Here is a 26,375-nt window from a genome sequence, read left to right as displayed (position 1 = left end):
GGATGGAAGATCCTTCAGAAAACAAGAACTCGTGCTCCACCACAATGATTTGGCGAAGCCTAGGGTCCTTGGCTCTGATCACGTATCTGGAAGCCGAGAAAGACTTCTGAATTGGTCTATATCCGAGAATCTTGTGGGCGGCTCTAACTTGGTTGTCAGCCTTGTTTACAAAGATCTCCTCCCTGAGGACCCTTTCCAAGTCTTCCTTGTTGACCAAATGGAGGTGCCATTCAAAGGCGTGTGAATCTGCAAAAGAAAAAGTTAGTCCTTGTTAATAACCAAGCAATGCAAGCAATGAAAACACAGCAGATCAACCTTCCCATATTCCGAGTACCCTACCTGGCTCCCCCTTTACTGTCTGGTAGTGAAGGCCGTCATGCCACTCCCTCGACACAATGAGAAAATCCTTATTCAACCCTTTGCTAGACTCGAGAAGACACTGGATAAGTCTAACTCTATCATCCCTCGTCTTCAGGTAGTAGGACTTACCTGTTAGAAGCTGGAGGTTGTAGCACCAATTCACGTCGTGATGGGTCAACCTCAACCCCATCTTCTCGTTCAAGGCATCCACACAACCTAGGATCCTAAACACGTTAGTGGCGCATTGGGTAGGGGCTAACTAAAAGTGCCTAAGGTAGCCCCTCGTCACTGGCCCCATAGGGATTCTTATACCACCTTCAAGGAAGACGATTATGGGAATCACTACCTCACCAACCTCCCTCCTAATATACCAATCCCCCTCCTCGCAGTACCTCAAACCCATATTACTGGGTATCCTATAAGTGGCGACGAACTCCTCCATCGCCTCCTCAGACTCAACAACTTCTTAAACCTACCCATCCTGAAGAACAGCTGAGAGACTTAGGGAAGAGCGAAAAGAAGAGAGGAATAGGGGGAGAAGAACACCAGAAAGGGAAAAGCACAAGATAGGGTAAGAAGAAAACTTACAAAAATGAGGGAAGGCGCTCAGAACAGGCTTTTTAGGCTGCGAAGAGACACAAGTTGGGTTGGAGACTTGACCGGATTCGGGGTGTGTGCATAAGAACTCTTGAATGCAGAAGTGAAGAGGCAAACCGATTCGAATGAGTGCTTATCCTCTCACCAAAGACAACTGTGCAAGGCTTCCCGCCCATAATGGCGAAAGATCCATGCTGTTGGATTACCATCACACCGTTGAATGTGGGGAGTATGAAGCCGTCAAAATTTAATACGGATGCATACCGCATATCAAAGCGCTAAAGATGTGCATTAGACAGGTGAAAAGACTCCAAGCGCTGACTTGGAACCAGACTAGATAAGCCACAGTATAGGCCCGAGGACATCAAAATCCTCCTCCCCGTCCGAGGAGCTGAACAGCAGGATTTTGAGGGGCTATTATAGGGTCAGAGAATTTGGCAACCCCGGCCCACCTTATACCAAGCCCAAGGCCCATGCCGAGGAGTAGGAAATGCCTGAGGACGAAGTATGAAAGTCCAAATTGCCCAGGAACCTTGCCAAGGACAACCATGTCCTCGGCTAACCAAGATCATGGGAGGGGGAAGCAACGAGCCCCCATAGGCAGCCTTCTAGGGCATCCAAGGAGAAATAATAAGTACAACATGTCAACCATGGAAGCATAGCCAAGGAGCAAGACTAGGATGAACTGTCACCTCCACATTAAATGCGCACAACTGATGTTCCGGCAGCATTAATGGAGAAATGACCCCTAGGCAGCGCTGCCTCGGTTGCTACAACTCACAGCGGGATTGATAAGATGACTAATGGGACGGGTTGTTAGAGAGAGACATGGATGATTAACAAGTGGAGGAAAGGGATCATTGGAAGATGACTATATAATGGGAAGAAACATATTAAAAAAGGGGGGAACCATTCCCATGGGAGAAGGACTACGACCAAGCTCCTCGAACCGGGCTGAGGACAGACTTTTAAGGATGATTTCGGTTCACCTGCGTTCGATGGTGGCGAACATTGTGTTGGACGTTATCTACTTGCTATGGCCTAGTTCTTGAATCCGCTCTCTACAAATTCATTGTATTGGGTTAGCTGGGCTTGAGTCCACTTACTCAATAGTAGAAGTGCTCTAACCCAGTCCCTATAAGAATAATATTAGTAGATTATATATTATCAAAATAAATAATACAAAAAAGTTAAAAATTCAAGGATAAATTGCAAAATACACTCTTAAAGTTTGGGGTTGTTTATATTTTATACATTGAAGTTTCAGAATTTAGGAGTGTAAAATTCAAACACTCCCAAACTTTAGAGGGACAAAATCCAAATTTCAAAGCTTCATGGTGTAAAATCTAAACACCCCTAAAATTCAAGGGGTAAATTTCAAATTCTAAAACTTTAGAGTGTAAAATCTAAATATTTCCAAATTTTACCCAAAATCTAATTACGTGTTAATAGTATTTTACGACTCTCGATAAGTCGACTAGATACATTATAAATACAACTATAGTTCTTCTAAAAACATAAATAAATATTAATATAGTTTTGATTTATTTAACATGTTTTTCAATTATGTAGTACGTCACATGGGAGTAATATCATTAGATTATATATATTAATATTATCGAAATAAATAATACAAAAACTTAAAAATACAATCACGTGTTAATATTATATTACGACTCTCGATAAATTGACTAGATTTATAAATAGAAGTATAAAACTATAGTTCTTCTAAAAAAATAAATAAATATGCAGTATCACACTTATAACATTAAGACTCCACCCATCTCTGAAACTCACATATTATGAGTGAGATATTATATGCATTCAAGACATTAGATACTATGCAGTACTAAAAATACTTGCACATTTGGTCAACAACATAATCACACTAAAAGTAACTCTTACTCTCCAATGAGATCCACCCGCAACCTCTCATCACCACAACCACATGTTGCTTACCAAAAGGAAGTTTTTTTTTTTGGTGAATTTACCAAAAGGAAGTTAGTTATTTGTTTGTTAACAAAATCATTACAATCAATTAAATTAAATATTTAGATGATGAGTACGGCTAACATAATTAATCAATCAACGTTTAGCAGACTGCACAAATGATGAGAATATTGTAATACTAATGAAAAGTTTATCTTCTGAAAAAAAAAAAAAAAGTTTAATTGTTACATAAACTATTTAATTTCTTTTAATATATTTGATAAATTCAAAGCAAGAATTGAGATAATTTGGGTTATCTTTAACATAATGAACTTTCAATAATGTATAAACCTTAAAAAATTCCCCAACAAAAATTAAAAATTAAAAAGTTGAAAATTATCTTGAGATTTTCTTTAATAAATAGTAGTAAGATTATAAAAAAAAAAGAAAAAGGTTGGACACAAGCTTTTCTCTCCACGATGTATCCCTCTTTTCACTCTTTGGCCTGATAATTTTTTTATTTTTTCTCACTTCAAAAAATAAATAATTTCCTACCAAGTAAAAATCCTTTTTTTATTAGGGTAAATTACAAAATTGGTCCCTATCCTTTATATCGTATTTCAATTTGGGTCAATTTAGTCCCTAACTTTTTTAGTGTTGTGTCAACTTAATCCTTGTCATTATCTCTTGGATGGAAAAAGCTGATGTGTCAAACTGAACAATAAAAAATTATTTTCTACTGCCAACTATACTGCCATGTCACATTAAAAAAATCAAATTAAAACTAAGACACGTGAGATCCCACCAACCGCTCATCTCCATCTCCTCTCCCTAAAATTCATTATTCTTGCACATGCAACATCAATCAAGAACCAAGATATTCCTTGTGTAGAGATTATCCATTGTTACCCTGGGACTGGGTTGTCATTTGAACAAAAAAGGCAAGCTTTCTTAGGACCTCTATACATCAATACTCCAAGGAAAACATTTCCCTATAAAGTGGGACTTATGAATAGTACCAAAAATAAGCTAAATAGTAAAATAAGCTGACTTTTTAATTTTTGCCAAACACATACCTAATCCATCCCCTGGCCTGAAGTTGCAGTACAACAATTCAAAGAAATTTCCCATAGACTCAAACTCCCAATCTTGTGGCAATCTAGTAAATTAAGGGTTCCAACTACGCCCTTGATCCAAATAAGATGCAAATGAGGCATACTGTCTTCTATAATTCCATACGGCTCAAGGAACATATTCTTAAGACAAGAATCTTCCCACCAATTAAGTACCATGCCAAAAACTCACCCGTATGCAAATGAGATATTCTTGCAGAAGATATCTCATTTGCTTCTAATATATTTCGAAAGGCTTACCCCACGTAAAAATCGTACCTTCTCCGTTGACCAACCGTAAACCCCACGTAAAACTCATACCCCACATATATTCTCATTCAACTCTAATCCGCAACAATCATTTCCCTAGAGGAGCTTGATTGAAATCAAACCCAAATCACAATAATCATTTTCCTAGAAGAGCTTGATTGAAAGTGCTCTGCTTACCAATCCAGCGGTAATTCACAGTTTTTAAGAGTGAGAGAGAGTTAGGGATTTTTGGGATAGGAGATGGAGATGATTTTGGTTGGTGATCCCATATTTTAATTTTTTTTTTTTTTAAATTTGACGTGGCAATACAAGCGGCAAGAAAAATGATTTTTTGTTATTCTATTTGACACATCATCTTTTTATATCCAATAAATAACGGCAATGACTAAATTAACACAATACTAAAAAGGCTAGGATCAAATTGACCCCATTGAAAGGTTAGGGATTAAATTGAAATATGGTGTAAAGGATATGGACTAACTTTGTAATTTACCCTATAATTTATTAGTATATCTCTCTCTCTACTTCTAGTCATCTAATGTCTTTTCTAATTTTTTTTTTTTAAATTGAATATTCTCTTCAATTAAATAAAAAGCATGAGTGTTCTTCCCACTTTTGTGGAATGAATATTTCTAGGCGAGAATAAACAAATAAAATGAACATTGCTTGTAACAACAAGTTCAGTTTTTCTCATATATTTTTTTCACAACTACTAGATGATTGATTATTTAATGTTAGCTAGTAAAATAGTGTTATTGGTATGCTCTTATGAGAATCAATAACAACTTATCAGCTTACCAATTGTAAAAAATGTTATATTTGTAGTATTATTCTTATATATATATATATATATAAAAGTATTATTCTTTCTTGAATAGTCTTTTAACTCTTTTCATTCCTTCACAGTACTCTCAAACAAAAGAATAAATAAGATATTCCATAAAAATTCTTTACATCCCGTTTATTTTTATTTATTTTCCCCTTCTAATAAGCAAGATATATAGCTTATCATGAGCCAAGTAATATAAATTTCATGTACATCAACTTTTGTTACAACAAAATGTGACGCCACTGTCAAGACACTATAAATTGACTCATTAAGAACAAACATAATGACTAACTTGATAAGAAATAGTCTCTAGGGATGATATTGAAATTCACCAAATTTTTGTAATTTGCCAAATCAATCTCCACACACATATACACGCATAAAATACATAAAATTATATTGTTTTTTTTTTTTTTTTAAATGTAAAGACCGTGACTACAAGATATCAAATTATTACTTATTTTTCTCCTCAAAAAAAAAATTATTACTCATAAAAAAAAAAAATAGTAATAGTATTACTTAGACATAATAAAAAAAATTAGTAATATTATTTCTTAAGTTTGATTATTTCAGGTATTAGGCTATGGTTGGGCTGGACTACTGAGGATATACGTGGTGGAGCCAACTCATGTGGTGGCCATCAACTCTTGTTCAAGTCTCACTTTTTCGGTATGTAACCAATGAGCTTGTAAGTTGTCACAGGTTTGATCTGCCTCTCAAGTGATAGTTTACTAAATAAATTTTTTTTTTTTTGGGTCTAAAAAATGAAATTTGGGGTGGGGGGGGGGGGGGTCTATCCAATGTCGTCTACTATCAAACCTTTTTTTTTTTTTTTTTTTTTAATATAATGGATTTACTATCAAACTTAACTCTATAAAACAAAGAGTGTCAGAATTAAGTATCATAATTAAAGTGCCACATCCATATTTTGCAATAATGTGTTTTTTTTAGAAGGAAAATTAGGAAGTTTTATTAACTTAAGTCATCTAAATCAGCTTGAACAACATAATGAAATTATGGTGGAACATCTTCCATCCACACTAAGTAATCTGGTATGTTAATAACATATCTAGCCAAAATATAAGCAACAGAGTTACATTCTCTCATAGTATAAGAGTAAAGTAATTGATCAAAATTTCTAGAGAGCACCTTAGCATCATTAACCAGCAAACCATATGGAGTTAGAGCAGGTTCATCATCTGTCAAAGCTTAGAAAACTTCTGATGAATCGCCCTCAAGAACAGCACATGAAATGCCTGTATCTGAAGCAAATGAGAGTGCCGTTGTCGCTGCCAAGGATTCGACTTTAGCAGCACTATAGGCATAAGGTAATTTTCTCAAGTAAGAGGCAATTACCAGTCCACGAGTATCTCTGAGGTCTACCCCAATACTAGAGTGATTTTTACTCGGAAAAACTGCACCGTCGAAATTGATTTTCACAAATTCTGGTGATGATGGCGGTTTCCAGCGGCACCTGTATCTTGCTGCAGATCGTGGTTGGGCATTTGAGGATACTTGGCTGGATAAAAACTCTAAAAGCCGATCCTTAGATAGTTGAGGCAACTGATGAAGAGCCTGGGCTGGCTTTTGGAGACAGACTTGGTTCCGTTGTGTCCAGACCGCCCAAACCATGTAAGTGAAGAGATCGACATATCTGCTGTGTGTTATCATCCAAGACAGCAACTCTCTAAAATCCTTGAACGTTGTAGAACCTTGAAAGCCCTAGAGCGTCGCATCTGCCCATACAATATCGAGCTTCGTGCACAACCATAACGCATGTAATGGAGTTTCTAAAGCTTGGTGACAGCGGTCACACAGTGGGTCGTTGATGATGGTCCGTCGAACAAGACTTTCTTTCGTTGGCATGGCATTACGACAAGCTCGCCATAGCAAATTCTTCAACTTTTGTAGCACATTTAGAGCCCACAAAGCTGTCCAAAGATGCTTTTCTTGGCTTGAAAATTGCTGTGCAACCTCCGAGTATGGTTCTTATTTAAGGAATCTATAGCCAAACTTGCAATTGTAATTACCATCACTCAAATAAGGCCAAAACAGGATGTCCTCAGCAGCTCCACGTGCTAGAGGCATATCCTTGATCATCTCTGCCTCATTTGGTGCAAATATTTCATCTACCACCTCCATAATCCACTGCCTTGAGTTTGGATCTATTAACAAATCCACAGTTGAGTTTTCAAGGGATTTAATGGGACTAGATATTACCTATGTAGGGTGTTTCCTTGGCAACCAATGATGCTACCAAATCCTTATTTTCTCACCGTTTCCCACCTGCCATCTTGCAACTCTTTGTAGGACATCTTTTTTGGAAAAATACATGTTTGTATCACATATAAGACATATGCAACAGAAAATTAAGAAATCTACTTCATTTGCAATTGATAATATGTTCTATGCAAATTTGAGAATATAAGGACAAGATAGTGTACCTTGGTGCGGTGAAATTCAAAACCAAAGATTAGAAGTACTTGGAACACTTTTAATCTTCACTCTAATTCCACTTATGTCCAAGACGTGTGGTCTCTCAATCAGTTTATATGTATGTGTTAAAGAAAGAATAAGAGAGTGTCTTACACTCACATACAAACCATTTCATTCTCTTACAAAATTCTATATGTTTCTCTCCTTATAACTAATTATCATTGAGCTAGCCTTTTGGGCCATTCCAATTGAGTTTTAGTATCTGGCTTGGAGTGAGACCAAAATGGAACTAATAAGACACTAGCTCTAATGGGCTTTGGGCTTTTCTATCAACTTTTAACAAGTCCAAAGTTACCATTAATTAAATTTAATACCACTATATAAATATAATTGCACTTTATGCCTTATTAATAAAATATATCCCAAGATTTTATTGTACATTCAATCCCTTCATAAAATATTTGTAGTAATACAAAGTCATGAATGTAGACTGTCACTTTGAAAATCATTACATCTTAATCCTTGAGTACCCGGTTTAATCATTTAAGTTATTCATCATATATTTATGAAATCCAATTTCATAAATATATACTTTAGTAACTCCTTATTAAAGTGGTTAGGCCTAACACTCTGAATAACCAAACCCATTAAACTTATCTCAAGAGAATATTTTATATCTCCGTTAAGAGATTACGAATTCCATCTTGAGAATATATGTTCCATCAACACTAAATGTGGCTGCCCAACATACTAATGTTTTGAGCGTGACTTTAGATCTCACTTCTGATATATCAAAGTAACCAACACTTCATGATTAGGTCCATTATTCTTTCAAGATTAAGAGTCCATGTAAATAGAAGTCGTGAGATTTATTATTCATTTAAGAATCGTTTGGAGAATAATAAATCTCACAGCGGTCCAGTTCAATATGTCTTAACTCTTAAAACATATCAACATATTAACTAGAAGTTTCCACTTACATGATCAAGACAAATAATCTTAGTTAATATGTTATAGTTTTTGCAAGTGAAATACTCAATTTCATCACCAACTACAAACTAAAATTTTGAGTTTACAAAGAACTTGTGATGTATATCTTCTGTGACTAAATCACATGCTATGCATCTCATGCACTATATGATAATGGCCAAATATTCATGTTACCATTATCATATAAATAATAATAAAACAATTTTATTAATTACAACATTAAGCTATATATAATGTCATACATATCATCATACAGTAGGATTTAAGTGCACTAATCCTAACAGTCTCTACCTTTTAGGATGCTTATCCATGCATAAGACCCCATTCTTGATTCAACTACCTCCATGATAGAAATGTTTGGGGAAAAACGAGCTTTGAACACCTTGTAGAAAAGGGATGTTTTGTTGTGCAATAGTCGCCAAGCTTGCTTTGCTAAGAGAGCATCATTAAATAGAGAAATGTCACTAAAGCTCATTCCTCCAATTATCTTTGATTTAGTCATCTCTTCCCACTTTAGCCAATGAACCTTTCTACGGTCAACCCTTTGTCCCCACCAAATTTTTTTAATCAATGCCTCAATTTCATGGCACAGTCCCAAGGGAATTTTGAAACACCCCATAGTGTATGTAGGAATAGCTTGAATAACAAATTTTATCAAAACTTTCCTACCAGCTTGAAAGTGTAACTTCCTTTACCACCCTTGCAATTTTCTCCACACCCTTTCTTTTATGTAGCTAAAACTTGTCTTTTTTCCTTTCCCAACTAGAGATGGAAGACCTAGATAGTAGATATTTGTCATATTGCATAATCTCCTACACACCCAATGCTCTTTTGATGGAGGATCTCATTTCAGCGAAGGTGAATTTGTTGAAGAAAAGGACTGTTTTACTCCTATTCACCTTTTGCCCCGAGTACCCTTCATACATATTCAGAATCTCCAAAACCTTGCTACATTCCTCCATGGTTGCCCTGCAAAAAAGTAGACTATCATCTACAAAGAACAAATGGGTTAGTTTTAGGCCCCTCCTACACAAGGAAAAGCCATGAATATCACATTCCATATCAGCCTTTTTTATCAACCCATTCAATCCTTTAGTACAGAGCAAGAAAAGGAAGGGAGAGAGTGGGTCTCCCTGCCTAATCCCTCTGGTAGGTTGAATTATGCCACACAATTCACCATTCACCAAAATAGAGCAAGTCACTGGTGACACAAACCATCATTAAGTTGATCCATCTTTCATTAAAACACATCTTTTGCATTAATTCTTCAAGGAATGTCCATTCAATTCAGTCATAAGTTTTACTCATGTCTAATTTCAAAGCCATAAAACCATGGGTTCTGGAATTATATTTTTACAAGCAATGTAGGGTCTCAAAAGCCACTAAAATATTATCAAAGATCAATCTATCCTTAGTGAAAGCTGATTGATGTTCAGTAATAATTTTAGGAAAGATATTTTTCAAACGACTAGCAAGGACTTTGGAGAAAATTTTATACAACACAATATAAAGGCTTATGGGTTGAAATTGGTGTAGATACTCTGGTGAATTCATCTTGGGAATAAGAGTAATGAAAGTATGATTTAGGCGTGATGGTAAAGTTCCTGAATTCAACTAAGACAGAATGGAGGATGTAATATCATTATCAACTGTACCCTAAAAGTGTTGGTAGAAAAGCGGAGGCATGCCATCCAGACCGGGTGCTTTGAATGGGGTCATTTGGTGTAGGGTAGCCCCAACCTCACTCTCTAAGAAATCAGCACAAAGGAAGCTATTCATCTCCTTAGTGATAACATTCAAGCACTCCAAAACATTTGTTGAAACTTGCTACCTCGCTGAAGAGAAAAGGTCTTGATAATACTTAATCAAGATGGAGGCTATATCTTTTGGTTGAACATGCCACCTATCCTGATCATCTCTAATGCCCACAATTAGATTTCTCCAGTATCTTTTAGTTGCCCGACTATGGAAGTATTTTGTATTTTTGTCACCATCCTTTGCCCACAACAAACGAGAACATTGGGACCACATCGTTGCTTCCCTATCCAAAAGCACGTTAATATCACCCTTCAACTGCCTAATCCAATTATTATTTCCATTACCAATTGCCTCCTCCTCAGCTTTGCCGAGCAACTTCCTCAATCGATATAGCTCTTTCCTCACATTGCCAAAAACATTTTTGTTCCACCAAACCAAATCTTTTCCGCACTTATCCACTTTAGCTAAAATGTTCGAATTCCCCTCAAGACAACCCGTACTATTCTAGGCCGAATGAACAATTTCTTCACAGCTAATATGTGATAGCCACATCTCCTCAAAATGGAACACTCTCTTATGAGTCTGCGGTACTAAATCTAAAAAAGTAACATAGAGGGGGCAATGATTAGAAGAGTCACAACATAAATGATGGACCCTTGATCCAGGAAATTTCAGAAACCAATTATTTGTAGCCAAGCCCCTATCCAATCTTTCCCAAATTGTGTTGCCATTTTCAAAGTGCTTACTCCAAGTAAATTTTGGACCCACAAAACCCAAATCCATGAACCTACATTCATCAATTACATCGCGAAACAACTGCATTTGATTGTGAGTTCTAATTGCACCCCCAACTTTCTCATCAAGTCTGGTAATCTCATTGAAGTCACCCACGCATAACCACAGCGTTTCAGGATGTGTATTGAGATTGCTAAGTCTATTCCATGCTTTAAATCTCCTTTCTGTCTCAAGTTTCCCATAGAAACCCGTTAGTCTCCATTCACTCTCTGAATTCTTGTCAATGAAAGCACCAATATAAGACTTGTTAGAATCTTCAATGGTTAGATTAATAGTTGCCTTCCAAAAAAGAACCAAACCACCACCTTTTCCTTCTCTCGAAACCACCCAACGATGATCAAAACCAATATTACTTTGAACAATCTCTAGCCTAACATCATCTACCATTGTCTTGGCCAAAAACACGATAGAAGGATCTTTTGCTCGTATGATCTTTACAAGCTCCCTTCTTGTACGTGAGTTCCTAAGTCGATGACAATTCCATGCTATGCAACTCATTGCTATTGGCAGGGTTGATGATAAGCCTCTACCAATATAAAAGATGCACCTTCATCAGTCTAAAGAACATGATGACATTTTGAAAATGTGTCCAGTTGTTCAAAAATTGCAGCTAGGTTTCGTTTCTTGTCTAAGTAGTTCTAGTTGGTCACCTAAATTGTTTGCTTGCTTGTGGCTTTCTTAGATTTCTCGAGTTCCTTGTTTCTGCGTGTCCAGGTAGGGAGGACCCGTAACTGGGAAGGATGATTGGAAACCCTAGTGGGACCCACTAAGTGGCTTAGCAGCTAGATTAATTGCTTCACTTACTGCAGCACATGGATTTGGCTTGAAGAGTTTTAATTGGTCTAGGCCCGACTCATTAAACCTCATCAACTCTTCATCAATTTCCTTCAACTGAGTTTCAAACACTGCAAAGAGAATTTATTCCACCATCAACCACTGAGTCAGCAGTATTTAATTCTCCCATAATCACGGGATTTACTGATTGCGCTACACTTGTTACCTCGGTTTGAATATAATCATTGCTTAATTTACTAGCGTTACCAATCTCGAGACTCATTGGCTACGTGGAATCTGTTACCTCACCTTGAATGCTAAACCCTTTAGGCTCCTCTTGGGAGTTTATAAGGAAAGGAAATAGAATGGAATAAAATGATCATAAGATAATGGAAAATAATGGAATGTATTTAAGTAAGGGAAAGGAATGGAAAAGAATGAAATTGAATGGAATTAAGTAACCTTGATTGAATGTTTTAAAATAAAGGAATGGAAATGAATGAAAATGAATGGAATGTAAGTAATCTTGTTTGGGAGCAGCATGGAGGGAATGGAATGGAATCATTTTATAACAATATTACTAATAGACCCCTATTTTAAAATAAAGAGTTGAATATATAGGGGTATTTTAGGAGTTTTAGTAAAAAAATCATTAAATCTAATTTCATTCCCTTCCATTCATCCCAATTTCAAGGAGAATGAAAATTTGAGATTCTAAGGGAATAGAGAGAAATGAGTGTTCCCTCCTACCCATTTCATTCCCTCTCACTTAAACTCCTAAATAAGGGAAAAGACTTTCCATTCCCTTCATTAAAACTCCCAAACAAAGGAATGGAAGAATATTCTAAAGTGATTCTTTTCATTCCTTTCTATTCCCTCCTCCCAAGTGAAGCCTTAGTGTAACGTACTGATATGTGGTTGTTAGGAGTTGTGCAACTCCCAGTTGGACTCTTCGAATGTTTCGACACGGTGGTTTTTTTAGAAGGCTGTGACTAGGCTAAACCATTGCTTCCATTGTTTTTGATCATCCCTACAATTGGTTTTCTTGGTAGCATAAAATCCTAGAACAGTTAGCACATTTTTCTTTGAGAGTATGAATGGAGGTGCCCTAAGATCTGGCTCGAACTTCGTTTGATCAGTGCATAACGTCCTCTCTCTCTCGATCAAGAGCTCATAGTATCTATCATCATGGGTAAGCCGACCACACCAATAACACATATTTGGTAACCTTTCATATTTAAAAGAAACTTGAACCTGTTTCTTATTGTTTAGAGAAATAAGCGACCGCGACATAAGGGTAATGATATGTCAACTAAAACTCCGACTCGCAGAAAACTACCACCATCCGAAACATTGGATACCACTAGCCGAAGTACATCTCCCACAACCTCACAAATTTTTACTGCCGCCTCTAAAGTCATGTACCTAAGCTGAATGCCATGGATTTGGACCCAAAAAGTTGTCTTTTCAATCTTGAGATCTTGGATGGTCATATCACTATCGTATCGTTGTTTAACCCCCAAGTGTTTATTGAAGCTCTGTGGTTCACTTGACAGGATTCTGTCTGCATCATCCTTATTGTCGAAAGTGAAAAGTACTCTATGGTCACCGATATTCTGAATCTTGAAACCATTTCGCACTCTCCATAGAGGAGTAAAAGTCCAAGCTAGAACTTCAACACTGAGAGCTCTTTTAGTGAGGAATTTAACTGCAATAGAGAATTCAACAGTACTATCCTCGCTGGTAAGGTAGCAACCCGGGCCTTCCCTCTCTGATAGAGTAAAACGGTTCCATGATTGCATTAAATCGTCCATGAAATTGACAAAAATTGGACAGATTAAATTGATTCCTATTTCGCTATACCCTTGAAAAAAACCCAACAAGCCAAGGAATAACAGTGTTATCCCAAGGAGACTACGGACACCTTCAAAAAATGAAGGGACAATCTATTCTACAATGGGAGATAAGCTAGAGCTAGAGCACTAGACCTCTTCACCACAAAGAAACGGGGCCCATTTTTGTTGAAACTAACTTTTAGACCAAACTGTCATTTATTTTTAATCCAAAATCTACTACGGTCTTCCCACGTTTTACCATGCTCCTAGCCTTACACCAGATTCTGGTTCAAACAGACTCTGGAAGTTCAATATTCTCTACATGAAAATTCATGTGAGCTTCTTTATAAATTAAATAAATCCCATGAATATTAGTATAAGGTGTAATAATAATTAATTTTATTCTTGGTTTGATTTTTATTTTGAAATGACAAAAGAAATACTCTTACAAAAATATATATTGAAACGCAAATAAAAATCTGTGAACTTCTTGATTAATTAAATAAATCCCATGAATATTAGTATAAGGTGTATCATAATTAATTTTATTCTTGGTTTGATTTTAATTTTGAAATGACAAAAGAAATACTCTTACAAAAATATAAATTGAAACGCAAATAAAAATCTAGATCACTCTTCATCCTGGAGCATGAAATAGGCTACTTCTTGATTGATAATTAATCCACATCCTTCATATCATAGCATTTTAGTTCTTAACTACAGTGGTATTTTCTGCACAAAGAACTCAAACAGTGGTGGAATGACTAGAAACAAAATCCAATTATGCAAATCAACTTGAAAAAATCTCATTACTATCAATTGGTGTCACATACAAAGTCATTCTATCATCACACATTTTCCTGATGGCTCATAAAATTTTACTTCAATCCATTGCTAACTAATATTTTAAATACTCATCACTCTCAACATTTTTATCTCAAATTGGCTCCATTTTTAAAGTAATAACTTCACTTCCTAGCATCCAAAACTGGATCAACATAAACAGCTAACAATGTCTCTATGTTCCATATATGAATAACAATAAACTACTTAGGTTTAAGTTTTAACATAAAATTTTGATATGAATTATGCAGGGCTTTGCAAGAGAAAGAAGAGAAGCGGTTCTCACAGGCAAAGTTCTTCCTAATTGCACTAATTTGTAGTTTTACATGGTACACAATGCCAGGGTACCTCTTTTCAACATTGACAAACATCTCATGGATCTGTTGGGCATTCTCTAAATCAGTCACTGCCCAACAAACTGGCTTAGGCATGCAAGGACTTGGACTAGGAGCAATGACACTCGATTGGGCTGCAGTGTCATCCTTCCTATTTAGCCCCCTCATTAGCCCCTTCTCCATTATGAACGTTTTTGCAGGCTATGTATTGATAGTCTTCATTGCAACCCCTATAGCATATTGGGGATTTGACTTACAATGCAAGTAGATTTCCCATTTTTTCTTCTCAGTTGTTTACATCCCAAGGTCAACAATACAACATATCAGCCATCGTCAATAACAAGTTTGAGTTAGATCTAGCCAAGTATGAGGAGCAAGGACCAATTCATTTAAGCATGTTTTTTCGCTCTCTCTTATGGCTTTGGCTTTGCCACTATTGTTGCCACCCTTTCACATGTGACACTCTTCTATGGAAGGTAATGTATTATCGAAATGCTTTTGTTATGAGTTTTCAATGTGAATACTATAAATTAGACGAGCAAGAAATTCTACAAGTAAAACATGCGACAAAGAACAAAATTTAGGTAAATATACTAAGATATGTTAAATGTGGTATGTTTTAGGTTTTTTTTTTTTGAAAAATAATAATAATGTAAATGCTAAATTTGTGGTACATATATTTACCATCTCAAATTTCGTAAGCTTGAATGCTAATTATCTAGTGCTTATATCCTAAAACTCAAATTTATACCCAAACATTCACATTTTGATACAAATTTAATTCACAGAGAAATTTATGAGATTTTAAGCTTCTTACAAGGGCAGGGAGGATATTCATACAAAATTGATGAGGAAATACAAGGGCATACCTTCGTGGTGGTTTTACTTATTGCTAGTTGTGACAATTGCAATTTCCTTTGTACTCTGTACCGTTTTGAATAATCAAGTCCGGATGCCATGCTGGGGACTGCTCCAAAAAGTATCATAACTTATTGGGTTAAATTTCTCTCACCTCACCTTATTCTTGCAACAAAAGATTGATATAATAAAGAAACTTGAACTTGTTTTTCCTCTCAATAATTACAATATATTTTCTTAATTTGTTGGCTATAGCTGTATTGGTCACAACTTTTCATGTCCTACTGAAAATTTGAAAATATATAACACCAATAGTCTAATCAATTTTAAAATGGCTATAAATAACAGGTTATATGTTATCAAACCAGCTCCCATTAAATTGAGTTAATTGATCACATTTTGTGAATTTTGATTGATGTTAGTTATTATTATAGTTTTGTCAGAATACCTTAATAAGCATTTACATAGTTTACCTTGTCACCATCAATGTAAAATATCTAGTACTTTTCCACCATTGTTGTGATACTGTATCTGATCTACAGACACCAGGGCTAAACATAATAACGGAGTACATGATGGGTCTCATATATCGAGGAAGACCAATAGCCGATGTAAGTTTTAAAGTCTATGGCTATATGAGCATGGCTCAAGCTGTCTCTGTCCTTAGTGACTTCAAGCTAGGACATTACATGAAGATTCCCCCTAGATCAATGTTCTTAGTTCAGGTAAACATTTCTTTACTTGCTCCTCCCTCATTCCCAACCTTTAAAAAAAAAAAAACACACTTCTTTACTACGATCAATTTAACAACTGAAATTAACGTAAGTCAAAACATTAATTTATGATAATCCAGATTTTCGAGTCAAATAAAAAGAAAGCAAGACACATATAAGCAATAATCATCTTCAAAAAATAACAAATGCTCATGGTCAATGATATAACTCTAATTTTTTAGCCTATATGGTTTTATGCTAATACCATTTTTTCACTCTCCGAGCTGTCACATTCATATTACATAGCAAGATGTACCTCCAAAATTTGCGTATGTACTAAGTCTAGACTTATCACAAGAGCAACTATGTGATGCAAGTATTGGTCTAATGTTATTAAAATGGAACCTGCCATCATAAATTCATGACACACGCACATATAGCTAGTTTTCACATATTTTGTATCATTACTCAATTATCATCTACTCTGCTGCTTTTGCATATGTATGCATAGTTCATAGGAACAATTCTTGCTGGAACCATCAACGTTGGAGTGGCATGGTGGTTGCTAAACTCAATTCAGAACATATGCCAACCAGAACTCCTTCCTGTTAATTAATAGTCCTTGGACATGCCCTAGCGATCGAGTTTTCTTTGATGCATCTATTATATGGGGTTTGGTGGAACCTAAACGAATCTTTGGAAGTCTTGGAAGTTATGGGGCAATAAATTGGTTCTTCCTTGGAGGTGCAATAGGACCTGTTATTGTTTGGCTGTTGCATAAGGCATTCCCAAAGCAAACCTGGATTCCACTCATTAACCTTCCAGTGCTCCTACGAGCAACAGGAAAATATGCCTCCAGCAACAGCCTTGAACTACAATGCCTGGGTTGTAGTTGGAACAATCTTTAATTATTTTGTATATCGATACCGCAAAGAGTGGTGGCAGAGGTACAATTATGTTCTTTCAGGAGCACTGGATGCAGGGTTGGCTTTCATGGGAGTGCTACTGTACTTTTCAGTGGGTATGGAGGGGAAAGGTGTGAATTGGTGGGGTACAGAAGGTGAACACTGTAATTTAGCAGTTTGTCCAACGGCAAAGGGCATAGTGGTTGATGGTTGTCCATTGAAGTAAGGCATGTATTTTTTTTTTTTTTTTTTTTTTAAATTTTCTTCTGTTATAAAACATAGCATAGTATTAGCAAGTTTTTTTGACAGCATGATGTTCAGAAATAAACATAAGTGGAGAAAGATGTTTCATATGGTTTATATTGATATCTAAAAATTCATCTTCAAATGGAAATGCACAGTTCCTTAAATTTGTATGCGTGATATGGAGGAAACATATAATCATACATATACTTAAATTAGGTGACCAATGTTGAGAAATAAGAGCTTCTTCAGAGCACCAATTAAAAATACATTTGGAAAGCATAATTTTGGTCGTCCAAGTTTCATTGATGTTTTGTTTTTGGTTGTCATTCTTTTGAATTGCGTCAATATTACACTTCTAACTCTTTTAATGTTGTTTTGATATAATTGTTCTTCTGTGAATTAAGATAGGAAATATGTGAATAATGAATTGACATGGCCCATTGGCCCTTTGATCTTCAGAAATACATACATCTTACCTATCCTTCGAGTGTCTCTTCTCTTTCAGGTGTCACTCCTAATCTCAGCCCCACCTTCTCTATTCGCAAACCTTAATCCAAATCTAATGTTCATGGCTTCAACCATGACCCACAACCATAGGCCACAGTTACTGCATCACACTTTACATGGACAGGGTGACAATGATGAGGAGGGTACAGTGTGGGGGTGGAGGTGACCTTGGCACTTGGCAGTTCATACGGTGGCATAGTGGCAACTCGTGGGGACAAGGCAGCAGAGAGAGAGAGAGAGAGAGAGAGAGAGTATTGTTTTTGGTAGTAAAGAAAAAATTCCTAATCAACATGTTGGCAAGGTTTCTTTTGTGCAGTATGTTTTAGTTAATTTAATTAGTAAAATCTATTTTTGTTTTAAAGTTCAAACCCCAAAAATCATTTAATGTTTTGGCCTGATAATAAATAATAATTATCATAAAGTGGACAACATAAATTGAAAATCTATCATGCCTGAAAAAAATAAAAAATAAAATTCTTTTATGTAAATATCTAGTGATTCCAAAGTCTCATTGTTTTTGGTCCAAGACAATGATTATTAAGTCTTGTGAGATTCCTAAGGTTTTGAGTTCAAAATTCTTAATCAACATATTGAGATCACCCTAAATGATTTTTTCCAGTAATTATGTATGTGTAGGATGAGATTACACATATTTTGTCTTGCAAACATTCAAATAATTAATACTCTAAAGTACCTGAAGAGAAACTCAAGTTGGCCACCAAAAAGAAAAAAAAAAAAAAAAAACCCTAAATACATTTTGGTCCTTAAAAATTAGGGGAGAGGAAAAGAAATTCTAACACAAAAACACACCACTACTTCACTCAAAAGTCATGATAACTTTTAAGAGAAGGTGGAACAAGTTAAATTACACACAACACACTCTCTTAAACAATGTAGGAAAATTACCTTTTTTTTTTTTTTTTAAACAAACACACACATAAAAGAGAGAGAAAGAAATAAATATATGTAGTTTTAAATAAGCATTAGCAATCGCTAAAGTTTTAAGCGACCTCTATTTAGATTCTTGTCTATGCAATGATATGACTTTTTTTAATGACATGTCAACTTATTTTTTTAATTTAAAACAAAAAACAAAATGACAAAAAAAAAAAAAAAAAAAAAACTAAGATCCGAACCCCTTTTTATTTGGATCTTTGCCCAAAACCCATGCTACTCTCCATGGGCTGGGCTTAAAAACTATTTAAAAGCACCGAGCAATTGTGGACTGGACTAGTAGTGTTAATCAATGGCTCCCAAGCTGTTGCTCCGAAATCCGAACAATCCTTCACCGTTGGGAGCCGTAGTTCGGAGGAGCTTCCGCTCAGATGCGGCGTTGGAAGCCATAGCAAAAGCTTCGGAACAAAAAATCCCAAACGTAATTCTCTACAACTACCCATCCTTCTCTGGAGCTTTCTCCGCTCTCTTCGCTCACCTCTTCCACTCTACCCTCAATCTCCCTTCTCTCATTCTCCCCTTCTCTTCAATTCACCCTCTCAAACCCGAAGACTTTGACATCCATGGCGTTTCGAAATGCTATCTGCTTGACCTAATTGGACCTAAAGGGTTTGCTCTCAAACTCGCTCAGCGCTCATCGTTCGAGTAAGTGAAAGCCAATTTGATTTTTTTTTTTTCTTTTTCTTTCTTCGTTTTTGATTGAATTCTTTCTCAAATGTGTAACTTAGTTTTGGTTATTTGTTATGTCAATTAGGGTTATAGCATTTGATCATCGAAAATCAGTACTTGCACAGATTCCTTGTGAAGAAGATTGTCCTCGTAACCTCAAATTTCATGTTGATGTTGGAAAAAGTAGCTCTAGTGCTGTGTATGATTACTTTTGTGATCAACTTGCACATTTCGGATTTCCTAAGGTATGTTTACAGATTAGATCATTTAAATACAAAAACATTTTCATAACAAATCCTAGCTACTTGGGATTTATTATGAAAATGTTGTAGACAGTAATATTTCTCTCTAAATACACTGTTCGCCCCTAATGTAATATTAGGTTTACAACAAATCCTAAATGCAAATTGTTATGCGCGGTTAATAGTAGACAAAAATGTAATTTTGTGGTGGGTCCAGATTAAACCAATGCTTGATGCATAAGATTTGTTCTGAAAATGTTGTGAGCTTAGTATTACTTTTAAGTTTAACCAATGAGTTATTTTTAGTCCTAAATTTTATAGTGATCTCTTTTAGTAACTAAAAACTGATAGGTAATATCGTCGGGGAATAAAATCTATCACTTTAAGTATTTTAGAGACTAAAAAATGATCAATTTAAATTTTATAGACACTAAAAGTGATCGTTTTAAAATTCAAGGGTTAAAATCGCTCATGAGCTAAAGTTTAATGATGTGTATTGGCCAAATTAGATATTAGTGACCTTTGTGCTTGAATGAGTTTCTACTTCCTAGCACCTTGTGTTCAGATAGCTGAAATTAATTGCATTTTTTTTTTTTTTTAAATAAGGGGATGGTTGCAAGTTTGTTAGACCCAAAAGACCGAGATCATGTTGAAATGGTTCTTAAGTATATCGAAGACAGTGATCTTCGCCGATGGAACTTACTGGATATTAGGGCGTTTAATATTGGAATTGATCAATGGCGCTCAAAGTTGAACTGCATCACTAATCCATACATGTATGAACAGGTTTGGCAGTTCTAAATCTGATGCCTATTTCTTTTCTTTTTTCCCTAAATATATATTTCTGGATAATTTTTTACAATCATTATTGTAGGTTAATTTTATGGTTTGGTACTTCCTGCTTGCTATTGGTTGAATGCTAACTTAGCCTTCAGATTGAAAATGGAGAAAGTGTTGGGTTTTAATTATTTTCTTTTAAAGGAGAAAGAATAAAAGAAAATTGGATTTGAATGCTACAGACTCAGATGTTGGCTTTTGAAGGATGTGCATTTCAAGTGTAACTAAACCCAATGGCTTTATTGGGCATATATTGCTAATTCTTGGCTCCCATATAATTTAAGACTTTTAGTATCAAAATTTAAAAAATAGCAATTATTAAATCATTATCTCATCAGAAGACAAGCTCAATTATATATATATATAATATATACTAATAATAATAAAAATAATAATAAAAATTTGTCAAATTCATGGGTTCAATTCGACCTATGTGGGTCGGGTTGGATTAGGTTGGACTTATGTGATAGGTTAGGTTGGATTGGGTTGAATTTTTTTGACCCACCATGATGGATTGGGTCAAAAAATCCCCCTCAACTCGACCCAACCCAACCCATGCACACCCACTGATCTATTTGGGTAACTAAAAACTGTAGGTCATCACTCTATAAAGACTAAAAACGATTACTTTAATATTGTCAGGGATCAAAATCTATCACATTAAGTATTTTAGAGACTAAAAACGATCAATTTATATTTTATAGAGACTAAAAGTGATCATTTTAAAGTTCAGGGGCTAAAATCGCTCATGAGCTAAAGTTTAACGATGTATTTTGGCCAAATTAGATATTAGTGACCTTTGTGCTAGAATGAGTTTCTACTTCCTAGCTCCTTGTGTTCAGATAACTGAAATTAATTGCATTATTTTTGAAATAAGGGGATGGTTGCAAGTTTGTTAGACCCAAAAGACCGAGATCGTGTTGAAATGGTGCTTAAGTATATCGAAGACAGTGATCTTCACCGATGGAGCTTACCAGATATTAGGGCGTTTAATATTGGAATTGATCAATGGCGCTCAAAGTTGAACTGCATAACTAATCCATACATGTATGAACAGGTTTGGCAGTTCTAAATCTGATGCCTATTTCTTTTCTTTTTTCCCTAAATATATATTTCTGGATAATTTTTTACAATCATTATTTTAGGTTAATTTTACGATTTGGTACTTCCTGTTTGCTATTGGTTGAATGCTAACTTGGCCTTCAGATTGAAAATGGAGAAAGTGTTGGGTTTAATTATTTTCTTTTAAAGGAGAAAGAATAAAAGAAAATTGGATTTGAATGCTACAGACTCAGATGTTGGCTTTTGAAGGATGTGCATTTCAAGTGTAACTAAGCCCAATGGCTTTATTGGGCATATATTGCTAATTCTTGGCTCCCACATAATTTAAGACTTTTAGTATCAAAATTTAAAAAATAGCAATTATTAAATCATTATCTCATCAGAACATAAGCTCAAGGGTTTGTAATTTTACATTTTCAATTTTCTGTGACACTTATAAAAAAAATTAAAAAAAAAAAAAAAGAATATTTCTGTGACTGCTTGAAATCATGCCAGCTTCTTCTTCTTCTTCTTCTTCTTCTTTTTTTCTCTGGATTTTTTCTGTTTTAAAGGTGACCTGATAGATATTCAAATGACCATCTATTTGAAATACATCTTGCCTTGATGCATTATCTCTAGAAGCATTATTGCAGTTAAAGCATTTATGTTCTTTTCATTCAGTATTCTATAGTTTTGATGTTTATATTGAGAAGAAGTTAAATCAATTATTGCAAGCTTCTTGAGACAAACAAGCAAAAACATGTATTGATTTAAAATAAAAATGTGTTTACTTTAAACTGACTTTCTCCAAATTTGGGCCTTAAATTCCCTATTATTTTAGCCTATTTTATTACTACAGGGTTTTGTGTCTCTCGAAGTTGGACTCTATTCCTGTTCCCCCCCCTTGTTTCTGGTTTTGTTTCGTGGATGAAGTTTCTTAACCTGGTATGGATCATTTCTGTTGCAGTTACTGGAGTTAAGTTCTGTGGATTTAATTTCTAAGGGAAATGCTTATATCTCCTCTCGCCAGAATGCTGCAGATAAATTTCTAAATAAGGTTTTCAAAGTTCGCTTGGGCAGAGGATTTTATGGGGAGTGTCTGGTAATAATAACTCACTACATTTTGGATTTTTATGCTATAATATAAATCCTACTTTATTTAATCAGCTGCATGTGCAATATGGATGGCTTTGTTTCTGATCCAGGCCTTTCAAGACCTTTTTTCCATCCATATCAGTCTGCCTAACATGGAACTATTCAATGCCTTTGAATTATTATGATTTAAATAAAACACTTAAAATGTGACACCTTTTCTACAATGCATTTTAAGCAAATTTTTATTGCCTCATTCTTATTTTTAGGGAGTTAGAGTGGACGGGAATTCCAATTTAAGTGATGAAATTGGCAAGCAACTTGGTGTAAAGAGTGCTGCAGCAGGTCTAAGGTAATATGATTGAAGTGCACATGGAGGCATATTTATATATATAATAGTAATAATAATTATGTAAGGATATGTGAAGTGGGTAAGATTTGCATGAGAAATATATGCTAACAGTCCATCTATATTTGGAATGTTTTAGGGGATCTTAACATATTTCAGCATTTATTCATTATATTCTGGAATTATTTGGAACTATCAAAGATGTGCAATAAATTCAATTTTCTATCATCTGATGAAAATATCAGAACATATTGGAGAACCTTGAGTTTCCTATGGCTTAAGATCTATTTGGAAGGGTAGTTTGAGTTGCCTGGGTCTCAACTGAAGTGGATAATCATACTCTCTTCTGCCTTGGTAGTGGTTGCCTGGGGTGAAGCCTTGCCTCATGCTAGTATAAAAACTATTTATTCAGGGATTTCAAAACTAGATATTTTTCAGGTTTTCCTTTTAGTGTGTACAATAGTTTGAGATGAAAGGCAAGCACTGCATAAGAATTATTATCTGGACACTTTTTCATATGTAGACTAGTAACATGCATGGTTTAAGCATATAATACCACTTTGATGCTTGGGTGGAATGCCATTAAAAAAGCTTCCTCTTGATTTTTTGGTTGCCAATGGGCTGCAAAAGCAGAGTGACAAGACCTACTGGATGCATGTGTGACTTACTAGTAAAAAAATGATGTTTTATTTGTTTCCTTTCATTTACCATCAATTAAATCATCTCTTTTAAAATACGATGTTTTATCAATTGTGGTATTAGCATAATGATGTCAGTGGTATTTGATTATAATTTATAGTTTAAGCTTATCTTTTTTGAGAACAAGTGAAAGAATTTATATTCGCTTAGGTTTTTCCTCGGCAATGCTTTGGTTAGGAAGTTTAATCAGGTATGTATAAACTATGACACTAGGAGAAATTGGTAAAGAATTGCACTTTAATGCTTGGGTGAAATGCCATTAAAAATGCGTCCTCTATTTACTTTTATGGTTGTCAATGAGCTTTATCTGAGATGACACATCATCCCCTTGTAAAATAAGGTAGAGAGTGAGATCATGGTATAACTTATACCAATATTAAAAGGAAAAAAAAAGATATGTTTCTGGTTTTTTCAGTTCATTTACCATTAACTAAATCATCTCTTCTAAACTACTTGTTGTCAGCCAAAAAAAAAAATAATGTTATTGGTATTTGATTATACATTTGTTGTTGTATTTCTCTATTGGTGGTGTCAGGCCTATAGGAGCTGTTGTATACATGCAACGAAATAATCTTAAAATGTGCTTGAGAAGTATTGACAGTGCCACTGATACCTCTGAAGTTGCAAAGGTTTGCATCACTATCCATTAAACCATGGCTCATTTCTTTTTTTATTTTTTATTTTTTTTCATAATGGAATAATTTAGACTAAATTATTGGGTCCACATCTTGGAACATGAAGGCATATGGTGGTGGAGGTTCCCCAAGTTCCAGTTCCTTCATCATAAGGATGGATGAGTATAACCAGTGGCTTTCAGTAAATTCATCATGAGCATGTCAAGGTGTGAAACACTATCCTTCAATATTTTATGCCATTGGACATTGTTAAACTACCATGCAAAAGTTTTCTGACTCCAATTTTTGGTATTAGCATTGGATAATTGCCAACATCGTCATACAATACATAAAACTGTTACCTTTGAAGCAGGCTTTATCTGAATTCTTCATATTAACATTCAATAATTTCCTCAAAGTCTGAAGGCAGCGAGTTGAGCATTTTTCCATGGCTGCATCACACAGTCTCTTCTTCCCTCTCTCAAACTGTTGCTTACTTCTGTAGAAACAAAAGCAAAGAAGGTGCTTCATTGGTTCTTGTCTTCCTTTTCTGACTCCAATTTTTGGTATTAGCAGTTAATTAACTAAGAGTGGAAAGTTTAAAGCCCCCTCTAACTACGATACTCTCAAAGGATCCACAGGAGTTCAATTTCCATGGAGGAGCATATGGAGTGTTAAGGTACCTCGTAAGATCATTATCTTAGCTTACATAGTAGCATTAGGTAAATACTAACGGTGGGTAATCTTGGGAAATATCACATTATGAATTTGGATTGGTGTTGCATGTGAAAGAGCAATGGAGAGATTGTAGATCATCTTGGTATCGTCCACCATAGGATTGGGAGGAAGTCTCTTTTGATCGGTTTATGGCCATTGTTTACTCTAGGAAAGTGCGGGGGGTTGGCCTTGATAAGGTTTGTTGGAAGCCAGCAAGGAGTAGAGGTTTTGAGGTTAGAAGTTTCTTTCTTTCTACCCCCTACTAGCTCCTTACCTTGGAGGTTGGTGTGACAATCGAAGGTCCCTCCAAGGGTGGCTTTCTTTTCATGGTCATTCTCTTTAGGTAAGATTCTTACAACTGATAATCTTCACAAAAGGAGTATTATTGTTCTTGATTGGTGCTACATGTGTAAGAGATGTAGGGAGTCGATGGATCATCTTTTATTTCATTGCCCCCATAGCTTTTGAGTTGTGGTCTTTGGTGTTTTGTTTATTTGGACTCCATTGGGTTATGCCACTTAAGGTACTTGAGGTGTTTTGAGTCTTGGCAAGGTAAATTCGGACAACTTCGCAATATAATTTTTTGGAGACTTGTGCCCCATTGCTTGATGTGGTATATTTGGAGAGAGAGGAATGCTAGATGCTTTGAGGGATGTGAGTACTCCTTACTAGAGATCAAGTCTTTCTTTTTGCATACTCTACTTGTTTGGAGTGTGGCTTTGTCGCATTGTTCTTGTTTTTCTCTTCCTACTTTACTTGGTCATTGTAATTTTGGTTCTTGATATTTGCCCCCACTGTACATCCCCAATGTACTCGGGTTGGCTATTTTTTCTTAATAAAATTTTTTTGTTACCTATCAAAAAAAAAAAAAATCATCATCTTGTTTTGCATTGCTCAGTGGCAAGTAACCTGTGGCCATTTGTATTTACTCTCTTTAGGGTTTCTTGAGTCATGCCAAAGAGGTTCTGGATTTTTTTTTTTTGGCTCCAGTTGTACACATCTAGTGTAACCTGGTATTGTTCTTTTTTATCTTTTATCAATAAATTTTACTTCACCACCCCCCCCCCCC

The 26,375-nt window shown here is 35.4% G+C and overlaps 1 protein-coding gene and 1 pseudogene across 3 annotated transcripts; both read left to right on the top strand.

Annotated features, from left to right (window-relative positions):
* The first annotated feature begins 952 nt into the window (after window positions 1-952).
* LOC112002325 (oligopeptide transporter 4-like) lies at window positions 953-17,587 on the top strand (annotated as a pseudogene).
* A 1,710-nt stretch (window positions 17,588-19,297) lies between these two features.
* On the top strand, window positions 19,298-26,359 carry LOC112002313 (uncharacterized). Of its 3 annotated transcripts, XM_065765240.1 has the most exons (8): window positions 19,300-19,691; window positions 19,801-19,960; window positions 20,564-20,743; window positions 22,803-22,937; window positions 23,197-23,279; window positions 24,511-24,604; window positions 24,717-24,816; window positions 24,906-26,359. In XM_065765240.1, the coding sequence occupies exons 1-7, from the start codon at window positions 19,339-19,341 to the stop codon at window positions 24,804-24,806; spliced, it is 1,095 nt and encodes a 364-aa protein (XP_065621312.1). In that variant the 5' UTR covers window positions 19,300-19,338; the 3' UTR covers window positions 24,807-24,816; window positions 24,906-26,359. The 3 variants fall into 3 exon arrangements, with proteins under 3 accessions (XP_065621313.1, XP_065621312.1, XP_065621311.1); XM_065765241.1 differs by lacking the exon at window positions 20,564-20,743 and adding an exon at window positions 21,672-21,851 and having other exon boundaries at window positions 19,298-19,691; window positions 24,717-26,359; XM_065765239.1 differs by having other exon boundaries at window positions 24,717-26,359.
* Window positions 26,360-26,375: the final 16 nt, after the last annotated feature.

Source organism: Quercus suber, unplaced genomic scaffold (genome assembly GCF_002906115.3).
Source record: "Quercus suber isolate HL8 unplaced genomic scaffold, Cork oak 2.0 scaffold_617, whole genome shotgun sequence".
Lineage (NCBI taxonomy): Eukaryota > Viridiplantae > Streptophyta > Magnoliopsida > Fagales > Fagaceae > Quercus > Quercus suber.
This window is presented reverse-complemented; position numbering and strand designations above follow the sequence as displayed.